This window comes from Schistocerca gregaria, chromosome 8 (assembly GCF_023897955.1).
Source record: "Schistocerca gregaria isolate iqSchGreg1 chromosome 8, iqSchGreg1.2, whole genome shotgun sequence".
Classification (NCBI taxonomy): domain Eukaryota; kingdom Metazoa; phylum Arthropoda; class Insecta; order Orthoptera; family Acrididae; genus Schistocerca; species Schistocerca gregaria.
In genome coordinates, this window is record NC_064927.1 from 461,860,154 (window position 1) to 461,874,928 (window position 14,775).

At 39.2% G+C, this 14,775-nt stretch overlaps 1 protein-coding gene across 1 annotated transcript in view; it reads left to right on the forward strand.

Annotated features, from left to right (window-relative positions):
• LOC126285246 (endoglucanase E-4-like) overlaps positions 1-14,775 on the forward strand; it is a 128,443-nt gene that overhangs the window by 81,125 nt on the left and 32,543 nt on the right. Inside the window, exon 6 of the mRNA XM_049984542.1 lies at positions 9,309-9,471. Coding sequence (XP_049840499.1) covers positions 9,309-9,471 — 163 coding nt within the window. The remainder of the gene's footprint in view (positions 1-9,308; positions 9,472-14,775) is intronic.

The following is a 14,775-nucleotide window of genomic DNA, read 5'->3' on the forward strand; positions in this document are numbered from 1 at the left end:
CTGCGCAGCTAGCGCCATTCGACGGCCAACACCGCGGTTCCTGGTGTGTCCGCTGTGCCGTGCGTGTGATCATTGCTTGTACAGCCCTCTCGCAGTGTCCGGAGCAAGTATGGTGGTCTGACACACCGGTGTCAATGTGTTCTTTTTTCCATTTCCAGGGGCGTATTTAAAAATAAGACTAAAAAATGGCGGAAAGCTTTTTACAGTGTTAAAGAATTTGAAAACTCTTCAAAAATAGACATGACGTACGAAACAACTTGCAACTCTCTTTGTACCTCTTCCTAAGCTTTTTTTGTCTCTGTAGTTCCACATTTAACTGTTAAACATGTGGAGAAATCTTTATGTATGAAATGTATTCTTTTATTATGCACATCGCTTTCGGGAGGACGACGGTTCAATCCCGTCTCCGGCCATCCTGATTTAGGTTTTCTGTGATTTCCCTAAATCGCTTCAGGCAAATGCCGGGATGGTTCCTTTGTAAGGGCACGGCTGATTTCCTTCCCGATCCTTCCCTTACCCGAGGTTGTGCTCCGTCTCTAATGACCTCATTGTCGATGGGACGTTAAACACTAATCTCCTCCTCCTCCCTATTATGCACATTCTTTAAAACGCACACTTTAGTTATGTGGGATATCTTTATGTATTAAATGTATTCCTTTATTATGTATGTTATTCTTTTATTATGCACATTATTTAAAATGCACACTTTAGTGATGTGGGATATTTTTATGTATCAAATGTATTCCTTTATTATGTATGTTCTTTTAAAATGTGTACTTTAGCTTTGTGTGATACCTTACAATAGTTATATTTCTTAATATGTAAATTGTAGATTACTCATGATGACATCAATTTCATGTAAATGCTTAAAGATGGAACTTCGCTTGCGGATTGTAAATGTAGATGTTTGCTTCCAAAAATCAAAATTAACGATCGTATCCAAATCTGAGTCACAACATGTGGAAGTAGAAACATAGAGGAGGCTGTGATTCTTGAAATTTTCCCTGCATAGAGAATGTGCCATGGAGTTTCAGGATTGCAGCTGTATGACGTTGACAATATCAAACACCAGTCATTCAACCACCTTCAGGTGAGTGTTTTGCAGGGGATATTGCTAGTTCACACCCTTCATCACGTGGTGCGGAGATCACGTGCGAAGTCAGCCACTACATGAGCGATCTCCTTCAATTTTTGCGCACTCCTCGAACACTTCTCTGTCTGTAGGGATATGCACTATATTTATACTATATTAGTACTATCTGTCAGAAAGCAGGCTCGTGGAGTTAAAATTCAGATGTCAAATTTACAAAATTAACTTCAGCTAGATGTGTCATTAGGCATAAAATGTTTTCTCTTTGAAGATAGTAAAGAAATCATAAGGTCCTTTGCCTTATCCAGTTGAAAGCCACCATCACAATCAATAAGATCAAAAATGGTTCAAATGGCTCTGAGCACTATGGGACTCAACTGCTGTGGTCATCAGTCCCCTAGAACTTGTAACTACTTAAACCTAAGGACATCACACACATCCATGCCCGAGGCAGGATTCGAACCTGCGACCGTGGCAGTCGCACGGCTCGGGACTGCGCACCTAGAACCGCGAGACCACCGCATCCGGCTCAATAAGATCTTCCACCAAATGTACAAGGGGAGACCCAAAAGTAACCAGAATCGTAATGCTGTGCATCGTGTACTTCTAGTAGTTTCTTTGGCAGTTCTTTGAGTGTACATACAGTGCAGACATGACACCAGGAAATGGCTAGTTCTTACGAGCAACGTTTTGTTTCTTGCTCGGCAAGAATGCAGCAGAAACTGTTGCGAAGATTCAGACAGCCTACAAAGACCATGCTCTTAGTAAAACGCAAGTGTACAAATGGTTTCCTCGGTCTAAAAAGGGAGAAATGGTGGTTGAAGATCAGCCCCGTTCCGGTCGACCTTCCGCTGCTAGAAGCGAAGATAACATCGCCAAAATCCGTGATCTCATCAGTGAAGATCGACGCAGTCCTGGAGCTCAATTCAACTTATCTTGACCATCGATTTGGGGATGTGCAGAGTGGCGGCAAAATTCGTGCCAAAGCTTCTTTCCTTGAGATCAAAGGGATCGTCGTGTTCAAGCCTGTCTCGAAATGGCGTTCAAAAATGATCTACATTTTTTCAACAAAATCGTTACAGGTGATGAGTCATGGTTCTATGGGTACGATCCAGAAAGTTAACAACAGTCATCACAATGGAAGTCACCTGGCTCACCTTGACTAAAAAAAGCTCGACAAGTGAAATCCAATGTGAAAACGATGTTGATCTGTTTTTTTTTTTTTTTTGCATCAAAGGGATCATACACTCTGAATTTGTTCCTGAAAACCAGACAGTAAACCAACAATTCTATTTGAAGGTTATGAAATGGCTTCGCAGAAGTTTGTCGCGAAAACGTCCGGCTTTCTGGGATTCTCGCGTGTGGTTCCTGCATCACAACAATGCTCCCGCACACACGGCTCTCAGCATTCACCAGTTTTTGGCCTTAACGAATACGAGTATCTTGAGCCACGCACCCTATTCGCCGGATTTAGCACCCTCGGACTTCTTTGTATTCCTCAGGATGAAAAGAGACTTGAGAGGGAAGCGTTTTGTGGATGTGGAAGACGTAAAATTCAATGTCATGAAAGTGCTAGCAGGCATCAAAGAGGTTGAATTTAAAAGGTGCTTTAAACGCTGGAATGAACATTTGGACAAATGTATTAATGCTAATGGAGAGTACTTCGAAGGAGATTAAGGCTGTATTTGAAAATAATAAAGTATAAGCTTTCTAGAAAGAAATTCCGGTTGGTTTTGGGTCCCCCCTCATATTTCCATTGATTCCTTAATAATAGAGTTCCAGAAGGATCTCGTTGAGGCCAAGATTTCCATGGCAGAATAATACTGCGAATGTCCTGTGGAGATATAATGCTTGGCTATGGCTGACTTAGTGGGCTGCAAAAGGTGTCTGTGGCCATCATGTCCAATGCACATTTCATGCACTGTGCACATTGTCTAACCAATGTAGGCTTACTGGCACAGTATTCTGTAGATTCCAGCTCTCCTTAATCCCAGATCATCCTTTGGACTCACGGATTTGTAGTGGCATTGATAGTGCTCGGTACATCGATACTGCTGGGGTGAGGGGAGGTCAGAAGTAGACTTGTCAGATTGGCTGGTATGACTCCCTCTACCCAGACATGTGGTTTCTCAAGTGGGCGAAGAATAAAATCCAGTCACACTCAGATTGGAAGCAGTTCATTTATTTCTCCAGCTCAGCATACATCAGAGATCAGGTGGGGGTGGGTGTCAAACCCACAGTCCTTGACGGCAGTGCACTGTCAGCATCACAGGCACAGGTTGTCAACAGTGCAGCAGGATTTGGAATGCAGGTAAACATTCTGTGCAGCTGATGTGAGTCAGTGTTGTCCATGCAGACTTGCTTATGAAATATAATAAATCTTATGAATAATTCACATTTACTGTTTTGTAGCACATGTAGATGGAAGTGAGTGTGCCACATAAAATTATTTTTTTCTAGAATGGACAGTCTAAAGAAAAATTCAGTGCACTATCTACGTTTCATATGCAGCAATGTGTGACCTCATGTGAATCAAGTGTAACTCCAATTTTTGATTGCAGACTACTCAAATTTTGTATGGTGAGTTACTTAGTTTAGAAGTATCTCAGTAGCTGTGATCATTAATGAAATGATAGGAACTTCAATATAATCTGTAATATGAGGCTATAAGTAATGAGAGAGTCAAATTTTTTCACTGCATATTTTCTGTAACATTGAGAAAGAAAACAGAGCAGTCAGCATGCATGTGACACGCTGATGGTGTTACTACTGCTACACGAACTGGGTGGTTAACCAGCATTCTCTGTATCTGCTTCTGCAGGTGAATACAACTAGGCTGGACAGTGCAGCGAGTCAGCACACAGGCTACCAGATTTCTTTGTGTTCTCACACTTAAGGTCTAGCAGCCACTTCATTTTGCTGGCTTGTCCTTTGGCAGCTTGCAGAGAGAGCAGTGTCGTCCAGGGAGCGAAATCTGGGCCCTAACAAGCAGTGTCTGGCAATGGTAGTTGCTGAGCAGGTCAGTTAAAGGAAGGCTTCAAGTTACACCCTCAGCCCATTGAAGCTGATGTCAGAACGTACAGCTTGTGGTTCCACAGAACGATGGACGCCGGTGATTGCACCGGCAGACAGTGGTAGACTGACAATGTTTTCCCCGCACATGCAGTTGTTGCCCACTCCACGGCTTTTGCTGACGCAATATCTTTTACCAGCTTGGTGGCCAGAATATCTACTCGACAGAATCAGGTCTGTTGACAGGCAGGTGCCATAGATGACACTCAGTTCATCTGTTGCAATTCTGTGGGAGTGTCCTGTATTCTAGTAACTCTGGTTTCTGATCATGTGGTTCCGCCAATGTACTGAGGCCATCTGTGATGGTCTGTGAAGTGCCAGCTGATTACTACAACCAGTGCGGTTACAGCAGCAGTGATTTACACTGTTCAACCCCACCAAATCTGTTGCATTGTTTGTTTATCAGCTTTAGGAATATTGGCATGTGTCTTGACAACTTTCTTACCTACATGAAAAGCTCGGTGTCCTCTAGAACATCTTGTGATTTATCCCAGATGTAGTTCAGATAGCTCATTTACTGTTGGAGGAATGTAATCAGTTTTGTAGGGAAGATGCAATTTTGAAATTGTCATATGTATTTGCAATTTCTTTCACTTCGCCATGACATATACGAGGGGGGAACCAAAAGAAACAGGATTGTTGTCATAAATATTTTATTGATGAACCTTTTTACAAAATTACTCCAGTCACCTTCAAAATACTCTCCATTTCAGGTGATGCACTTGTCAAGTCTCTTTTCCCACTGTTGGAAGCATGTTTGGAACTCTTCAAGTTTGATATTGTCCAGTGCCCTTTGCGATGCTGTTTTTACCGCCTTCACATCGTCATAACGCTCCCTTTTTAGCATTTTTTTCATTCGTGGAAATAGCAAAAAGGCGCACGGGGCTAGGTCCGGCGTGGGGAACGACAGACCACCTCTGAGATGCCAAATAGTGGGTCACTCATAAGGCCATGTGTGCTGGAGCGTTGTTGTGATGCAGAAACCAGTCATCTGATCGCCAAAGTTCCGGGCATTTCCTCCTCACATCCTCCCACAGACGCCTTAAAACATCCAAGTAAAAGTGCTGGTTAACAGTCTGGCCAGGGGGTACGAATTCCCGATGCACAATTCCACGAACATAAAAAAAGACAATGATCATCGTCTTCGCATTTGACCTCACTTGCCTTGCTGTTTTTGGTCTGGGAGAGTTGGCAGCCCTCCGCTGGCTTGACACTTGCTTGGTTTCTGGGTCATAACCATAACACCAACTCTCATCCCATGTAACGATATTGTGCAAGAAGTTTGGATCACATGCAATCTCTGTTTTCAAGTCCTGACACACATTCGTGCAGGTGGTATTTTGCTTCTGTGTGAGAAGGCATGGAAAAAATTTAGCTTCAACACGTCTCATGTGCAAATCCTCACTCAAAATCTGCTGGCACGAGCTCCAACTGGTTCCTCTCCCTGCTGAAATTTGGTCGATCATTTGGTGACGATCCTCGTTGATCTTTTGGCGGACCTTTTTAATGTTCTCCTCATTTCGCGATGTTGCAGGGCGTCCAGAACGAGCTTGGTGTTCAACACATATCTCACCATTATTAAAGCGCCCAAATCACTCGAAAACCTGTGTGCGGCTCATAGCGTTCTCCTGGAAAATTTCCTGAAGCATTTGGTGTGTCTCCGTTGCAGTTTTTTTTTTTTTTAAACAGGAAACAAAATGTCACACACACTCTTTGTTCTTTTAAAGTTACCATAACGACTTCACAGAGATAACCCGCCAACAGGCAGAGAAACACGATACCACACTTGCACATTCAGCTCTACACTGACGCCGTCTGCACAGTTGTTTCATGAAGGTCTCTACTAACACCAACCAGCGTGAGAACCCTGCACTACGTCAATGAGTGGCAGCGCCCTTGGAGTCCGGTTCCTTTTGGGCTCCCCCTCGTACATATTTAGAATTGCTCTTGATGCCATATCTTTGTGTTTATTAGTTCACACAGCTGTGTGGGCACTCTCAAATAGATGGAGATTGTTGCTGAGAGATGAAGCAGGCCTATACCATTGCACCCATATAAATTTCATTTGTGCTACATAAATAGTAGTTTTCCACTCATGCCTTTACAATTAGCCATAGCTGTTATGCCTAAATCAACATCAAACATATTTTATTCCAGGTTCACTGAAATGTCACTCATTGAATGTTATGTACACACAGGCGTGCGCAAACGTGCGCGCGCGCGCGCTCGCGCACACACACACACACACACACACACACACACACACACTCAAAACCATTTTACACTAAATTTTAATATTTTGTTAGGAAAACTTACAACATTCTCCCAAAAATGAATTAAAATAGTCCCAGTGCACCATATCTGATCACAGTTTTCATGGTGTTTCCCTCGGTTATCAAGTGAATGATCCTCCCACAGTTCCCAATTGAGATTCCCTCTGCTCAGTTCCCAGACTGGCATTTGGTTGTAAAGAACTGCAATTCTTTAATGGTCTGTATCTCAAAGAGCCATATTTGTTTCATTCTTTTTAAGTATACACACTTTCTGTACATAATTTAATCCCTACAATCAGTATATTACTAAATTTTATGCAACTACTGAATTGAAGAGTAGTTCTAATTTTAGTATCGGTACAGAATTGCTGCAGTATCCGTAGGGAGATAGCCAATAGCTACACAACAACTCCACTTGGTAAAAGTTAAACTAACACTTTCATTCAGAATGGAGATCTGTGCTTAGGTAAACTACATGTTGGCTACATAAATGAAATAGCATCAGGTGTGTATCAGTCACCTGCATTTACGGTACTTTACATTTAGGTGATCACTTATTTCTCAACCACAGTAAGGACACCTGTAGTGTGTATTGCAAGAGATTTGTAGCAGCTTTGTAAGCCACAATTTTCTTTTGTCCGATGGGTTTACTTCATCAATGAGTGGCTCCAATACATAACTGTTAACAAATAATTAAAAACAAATATTTCACAGCTTGAATATTTTTCTACCTTGCATGTTCCATATGAATCAAAATAAAACCCATGCACCCAGTTTACTGAACATAGATGCACAATTACACATTATAAAACGATTTATGAAGATTGGCATTCACCTTTCACCAACACAAATTTACTGAGGTGCTTCTGCTGTAAGCTATACTTGCATAATTTTTTCCGCGCCGAATGTAGTCAAGCAGGTTATCATCTAGCAAGGTGAAATTGTCAACAAAATATTCATAGAGCAGTGAGATTGCCCTTAACATTCAAGAGAGGACTTTGGTGGCCCTCATGTAATACCACGCCCAGAACAGCACTCCACATTCACCTTGTTGCAAGTGTGGGACACATTGCTGGAGGCATTCGGTGTCACTGGGCTGTCTCCAAATACATTGTCTGTGATTATCAGGGTTCAAACAAATTCAAGTTTTTTTGTTCATAATCAAGACCTAAAGCCAATCATGAAGTGTCTGTTCTGCATGATTTTTTGCCCCTCTAATGGAGTACACAGTGTTGTGGTGTACAACATGGTGCTTGCCGTGGTCATCAGGGATGGAGATCTACTTCGTGCAATCATCTCCTAACAGTTTGATGCAATACATTACAGCTGTAGCCTTTTGAATGACTAATTCAGTTCCAAAGCACTCACCCTACAGCTCCTTTTGATTCAAAAGACTTAGATATCGATCATCCTGTGCACTTGTCGAAGGTGGACAGCCTGTATGGTGTAAGTCCTCAACACTACCTGTTAATTGGAACCAATTCCATGACTGCACCACATCAGTTTCATTTTGGTGCACACTTTGAGCAACTTCCATGGTTAACAAACCTTCTGCACATTCTGTGATGTGGACCTGATGATTGGTCACAACTGTCCTTTGTGAGATGATGGATGTTCACTGTACTGTTTCACAGATGTCTCTTAATGCGTCCTTACTGGTGCTTTACTTTCAACTGAAAAGCTGCAGTCTGTTCGAGCAGGGCATTCTACCCATAGCAACTGCCCATGGTAACAAAGTGTATGTTTACAAACAACATCAGAGATGACCTACCGATCACTACAGGAACAGTCATGACATGTCAGGGTGATGTGATACTTTTGTTGTGTGTATGCATTCATAAAATGTGATGACATCCATACAGAGAAATCTGTACACAAATTAATCCTTGTTACTAAAGAGCTAAACTGTGACCCGGTACCAGTTGCAGGTTGCCTTTCCGGTGGTTTCCAATCATAACAAAAATTTTATTTTCCTTATTTCACACAATTATTGACCAAATAAAAAAATTTAAAATGCTGCTCACTAATAGATATAATCTTACTTTACTTATTGCATTAAATCTTTAAACTGTGCATTTGTCTTGAGACAGTGTAACTCAGCATGTGGATTACCCAGATTATATTCATCCAGTATTTGAAAATTAAAGACTTCTAATAAATAATTTCAAACCTTTTCTGAACTTTCTCTACCCACCACAAATTAATGAAAGGAAAAAGAATTATTTACTACATTTTCACTGTTCACGCAGTAAAACTTCAGCTGCAGGCATAAGTTTTTATTTTATTACTTCTTTACCACTAATTCTGTTCACAACCCATTTTACAGACATTATCCACAAATGGTGCTGAATGTACCTACAAAATGATATTACTGTAAGACACACAGTCCAGGAGTTATCACATTACAAACATTGAAATGCATGAAAAACTACAATATTTTCAATCATAAAGGATTTTCCTGTTTAACGTCGAATATTTAACTCATCTCATTTATAAACTAATCAGATGTTTGAACCTGTTTTATACACATTTGTTTGATTCTTTTAAAGCAGGAGATGGATTAGTGTTAAGTAAATGAGTGAATTCCATAAAACAATATCGTGTATGAATTTTATATATCTGTAAATTTTCTCTCTTTGTTATTCTCACTCACCTACTATCTCATTCACCTACTATGTGCTTAAATATTTTGGTATTATGTTCCCTACATTACTCATTTATGCAGAATATTGCTTGCAGACTGTTAAGTGTAGGAACTTCTTTTATTACTGCTATATGCAAATTCACAAATTCTGCATCATTTAATGAGTGACATAAATTTTAAATAAACACATTGCACACAAAGAATAATTTGAAATATAATTGTTGTTCAGGTCCACCGACTATGGTGATGAACTGACATGGGCTGCAGCATGGCTGTACAAGGCAACAAATGAATCACAGTTTTTGGATGAAGCTGAGCACCACTATATGAAATTCAGATTGAAAGAAAGGCCAAATGAATTTTTTTACAATAAGAAGGTTGCTGGTGTTCAGGTAAGAATTTATTTAATTTATTTTACTACCTCCATACCAGATGCCAAATCACAGTAAACAGATATTGTCCACAAAAAAACACACAGAGAATGGTGCAAACATTTCAATTATTTATTTAAGTCCAGAAATTCCAAATATATGCTACAATATTTCTTCATAGATTTGAAACTAAACATTTGTTATGCAGAAAGATACTAAAAGAACTGTTTGGAAACATACTAGAAGAATTGATTGTCTTAGGAACATAGGGCGAACATTAATGCGGGATATAAGCTGAATTAAACAAATGTAAAGATAATATTAGTCTTAGAAGAGTTAAGAAAGTAACTATGAAGGTAGTTATTATAGTTTCAAGTTTCCTGTACAACAACTTGCAGATGTAATCTGTGTTTCATTTGCAATAAGTGAAGTTATTGTTTCACAAAAAAAGATACATATAGTTATTTGTTGCCTTCATTCTCATAACGATGGAGTCTATACAAGCAGTATTATTGTAGTACTCCTTTTCGGCTTATACAAATGACATCATTCAGTTAACAGGGATTTAAGGTGTTAACTGTTCACCTTGTTGCATATTTTTTCTTAAGTTAAACAAACATATAAAAGGACACAAAAACTCATCCTTAAAAATTGAGGGGTTAGAGTTAACAGAAAAAGCAGTATTTGTGAAGTATTTTATCCTTCTGCTACCTTACATTCTAGATTTAGTTTTTCTGTATCCCAACTGAAAGTAAATATCATGTGTATCTAACTCGACTACAAGTAATGCGCATCTCAATCTTTTAATCCTTCACATGGCTTAAATTCCTCACTAGTGGCTTCTATCAAAGCATAGCAGAACAACTTTTTGATTTTGTTTGTTTTTGTAAAGTGCCTGTGACATTTTAGAAGATTGCAATGAGTAACCTGTTACGATAACGTAAATTCCAGGATGGAAACAATAAACAAAAAATAATAAAATGAGAACACCCATACCACATTTCTGTATGATAAGTAATCTATGTGGTACTTTCCTAACTCTATGATATTTGATATATGTGTATGCATATCTGTTTCAGTCAGCAAATAGACAAAAATGTCACACTTGAGAGTACTCTTGCGGTTAGCAATGTGGTCTTCAGTTGGAAGGTATTTCATGCAGCTCTCTGTACGAGTTTATCCTGTGGAGCTGCTACAACCTGCATCCACCTAAACCAAGCAGGTTTAGGTGGATGCAGGTAGTGGCAGCTCCACAGGATAAACTAGTACAGAGAGCTGTATTTAAGACTTTATACCTGCAACACTCCGCTCCGTAACCAAACTGGCTATTCCTTGATGCCTCAGGGTGTTCTGTCAACTACTCAAGTCAAGTTATACAATAAATTTCTTTTCTATCCACTTGATACATTATATCTACATTAGCTGTCTGATCTACTAATCTAATCTTCAGCATTTTTCTGTAGCACAACATTTCAAAAGCTTCTTTTCTCTTCTTGTCTGTATTGCTTACTGTCCACATTTCACTGCATACAAGGCTACATCCCATACAAATATTTTCAGAAGAATACATCCTAAAATATAAGGAACTGGGTATACATCCTGATCTTCTCCTTCTCTCTCTGTCCATCTCCCTCTGCCCCCTTTCTGTCCACCTCTTCCTCCCCATCTCTTCCTCTGCCCGTCTTGTCCTTACTGAGTGAGGAAGTGAAGCAGTTAGCAAACTGGTCTCATATTTGGGAGGACGACAGTTCAAACTCGTGTCTGGCCATCCAGAGTTAGGTTTTCCACGATTTCCCTAAATCACCTAAGGCAGTTGCAAGGATGGCACCTTTGACAGGGCATGGATGATTTCCTTCTTAATCCGTACCTAATCCAAGCTCATGCTTCATTTCTAATAACATTGTTGTCGACAGGACATTAAACACTAATCTCGTCCTCCATCTTGTCCTTTCCCCCTCTCTATGTCCATTTCCACCAGCTCTCTCTTTGTCCATCTCTTCTTCATCCCTTTCTCTCACACTGAGCCTCATTTAATGTTATTGCAAACAAAATCTTGATTGGGAATTGAAGAAGTTTAAAGTGAGTGGGTAAATTTGTTGCTATCATTGGTATGTGGGGTATACAGGGGATAAAAGAGAACTCTATAGGTGCTGCTGTAGGATAATAGGGTCAGTGAGAGCATTTCATGTAGTTTTAATATGTGAATGGGTAGAATTGCAAAGTTATGGAAAAATCAGATCCTGTGATATTATAATCATCAGCTGGTAAGCCATGAATATAACTTTGTCTATCAAACCATGTGTGACAAATGTGGTGGTTTCCATAGAATTTTGAAAGAGGGGGTGTTCTGTGTAAACTGTAAGTTATGGTTTTGTTGGGGTGAATGTGGCAGTGAGGAAATGAGGGTAGAAAATAAGGCTCTTCTGTGGCAGTGTAGGTTATGTAAAAAGGACAGAAAAATCACAGAAAAGGAGGCAAAAATTTGTGTCCTTAAGGCTGTATTAGAAAACAAATTGTGAATTATACAGGTTAAGGGAGGAAAAAGAGACTGGTAATTGGGAAAAGATAGCAAGCAAAGGGCGAAAAAGGCAAACAGTTAAAAAAACTCCAGAAATTCCATTAGTAAATCAGTTTGGCTTGCTATCTGCAGTGGAGGAAGGACCTCATCCAGATGTAGTTGAAAGTAGGTTGAAGCAGAACTTGAGCTTAAAGAAAAAAAGACAGGTTGGGATCAAACCAGAATAGGAAAAGAAGAATTCTGCTTATAGGCAGTAGTCATGGGAGGGGTGTGGGCCAGCAGCTTCAGGAGAAATTATTTGCAGGGTACCAGGTCACAAGTTTTGTGAAACTATGTGCTAGCCTTAGCCAGGTGACAGAAAACTTACTGAACAGGATGCTCCAGACACCGGCAAAATCTCAGTGTTGTTCCAGTAAATGCTATTGGTAGGTGGGGATACACTACACATGGCCTGCACCTGAATAGGATGGGGAGAAGTAAGTTAGCTTCTCTATTAGCAGAAACTGTAAGGGGTTCATAGTTGCACAAAGGGTGGTTAGTGGGTACAGGCAGACTGGTTTTTTAGGTTAAAGCCAAAGTCAAGACAGATAACAATCAAGATAAATAGAATAAAAGAAACTTCACGTATAGTTAATAGGGGTAAAGCCGAGGGCAGTATCAGCATACTTCATCAGAATATCAGGGGAATAAAAAATAAAGTAGATGATCTCAAAAATAAGAGTGAGATTGATATACTCTGTGTGTCTGAACAACATATAACTGTGGGCATGGATAGTGTCAGTATAAGTGGGTATAATTTAGCATCTTACACTTTTAGATCTAGGATGGATAAAGGAGGAGTTGCCATTTTCATAAAACATGGGCATAAATGCCAAACTATAGAAGTAAGCAAATTTTGTGTTGATCAGTACTTTGAGGTTTGTGCATGTAAGCTTCAGATAGATAATGTAGTATTGATATTACCAACAGTGTACAGGTCCCCATTAGGAGACTGGTAGCTGTTCATTAAAAAGTTTGACTCCCTATTATGTATTATGCTGTCTGTCAGACAAAAAGTAGATGTTATTAATCTGTGGTGATTTCAATGTAAACTTTCTAAGTAATTCTAATACGAAAAGTGAACTAGAAGTGTTATTAACAACATATTACAGAATCAGTTATCAAATTCCCTACACGTATAGCTCAGGACAGTAGCACGCTAATAGGTAATGTATTTGTACAGAAAGAGGGTGTAAAACAAACACGTGCTTTCCCTATGGTAAATGGCTTATCAGACCATGATGCACAACTGATTAACTTAGAAAACCTAACAGGGTGTATGGTTCAGAAACCATTAAGTAAAAGTGTGAGGTCCCTCAACCTGGTATCTAAACAGCACTTCAGAGAAAGCTTAAGAAATGTTAATTGGGGAGATGTATATAATGAGCCAATTGGTAAAAGTGCAATATATTTCTTGATGAATTTATATCCCTCTTTGAACATTGTTTCCCAAAGAAAATTACTAAGTGTAACACTACACACTTTTCAAAGAAACCTTGGATTACTACAGGTATTAAAGTGTCTTCAGAAAGAAAAAGAAAACTGTATGAGACACCAAGAACTAGTAAAGATCCAGAAGTAGTTTTACATGATAAAAATTATTGTAACATACTGAGAAAAGTTGTAAGGAAATCAAGAAATATGTTTGTTAGAGAAGAAATTAACAACTCTGGCAATAAAATCAAATCAATATGGAATGTTGTTAGAAGGGAGGCAGGAAAAGTAACCACTGGGTAGGTAGTATTACTGTTAAAGAGAACAAGACCATCCTGACCAATAGTGCATAAGTAGCTAATGTATTTAACAACCAGTTCTTAACTGTAAGAGAAAAAATTGGTAAGAACAGTTCAAAAGAAAAAGCTGGGCAGTACATGGAAGAGTCTGTTTTGAAAAAATTTAGTCAGATTAAGTTTCACCTAACAACCTCTTGTGAAATAAGTAAAATTATTAAATCTCTGAAAAATATATGTTCTGTTGGAGTAGATGACAACTCTAATAAGATAGTAAAACAATTACAGCTGATGTTCTGAGTCACATATGAAATGCATCACTAACTCAAGGTATTTTCCCAGACAGGTTAAAATATGCCATTGTCGGGCCTTTCTACAAAAAGGGGGACACCACAGATATCAATAATTATCGGCCATTTCCTTGCTTACAGCATTCTTAACAATCTTCGAGAAAGTAATGTACTCAAGAGTGGTTAGCCATCTCAACAGTAATGGGATAGTTAATAAATCACAGTTCAGATTTCAAAAACGCTGTTCCACTGAGACAGCAATAGTAATTTTCTGTGACTTGTCCAAGCATTTGATTGTGTGATCCAATTCTATGGTATAAATGGAATAGCATATGAGTGGTTGAAGTCATACCTACAGAACAGAAAACAAAAAGTTTCCTAAGATGGGTCGAGTGATTTAAATAAGTTTGCCACTTCATCTAACTGGGGTGAAATTACATTAGGTGTTCCACAGGGTTCAACCATGGGTCCCCTTCTGTTCTTGATATATGTGAATGACCTCACTTCCTATCTGAAACAGGAAGCTGAACTGACACTGTTTGCTGATGATACAAGCATCCTTATTAATTCAGTAAAAGAAACTCCAATTGAAAATGATACAAATAAGGTCTTTGGTAAGTCATTAATTGGTTTTCTGCAAATGGGCTTGCTCTAAACTTTGAAAAAAACACAGTATATCCCCATTTTCTGCTGGAAAAAGTACAGTTCCTTCAATAAATATAACACTTCAACAGAAGTCAGTAGACAG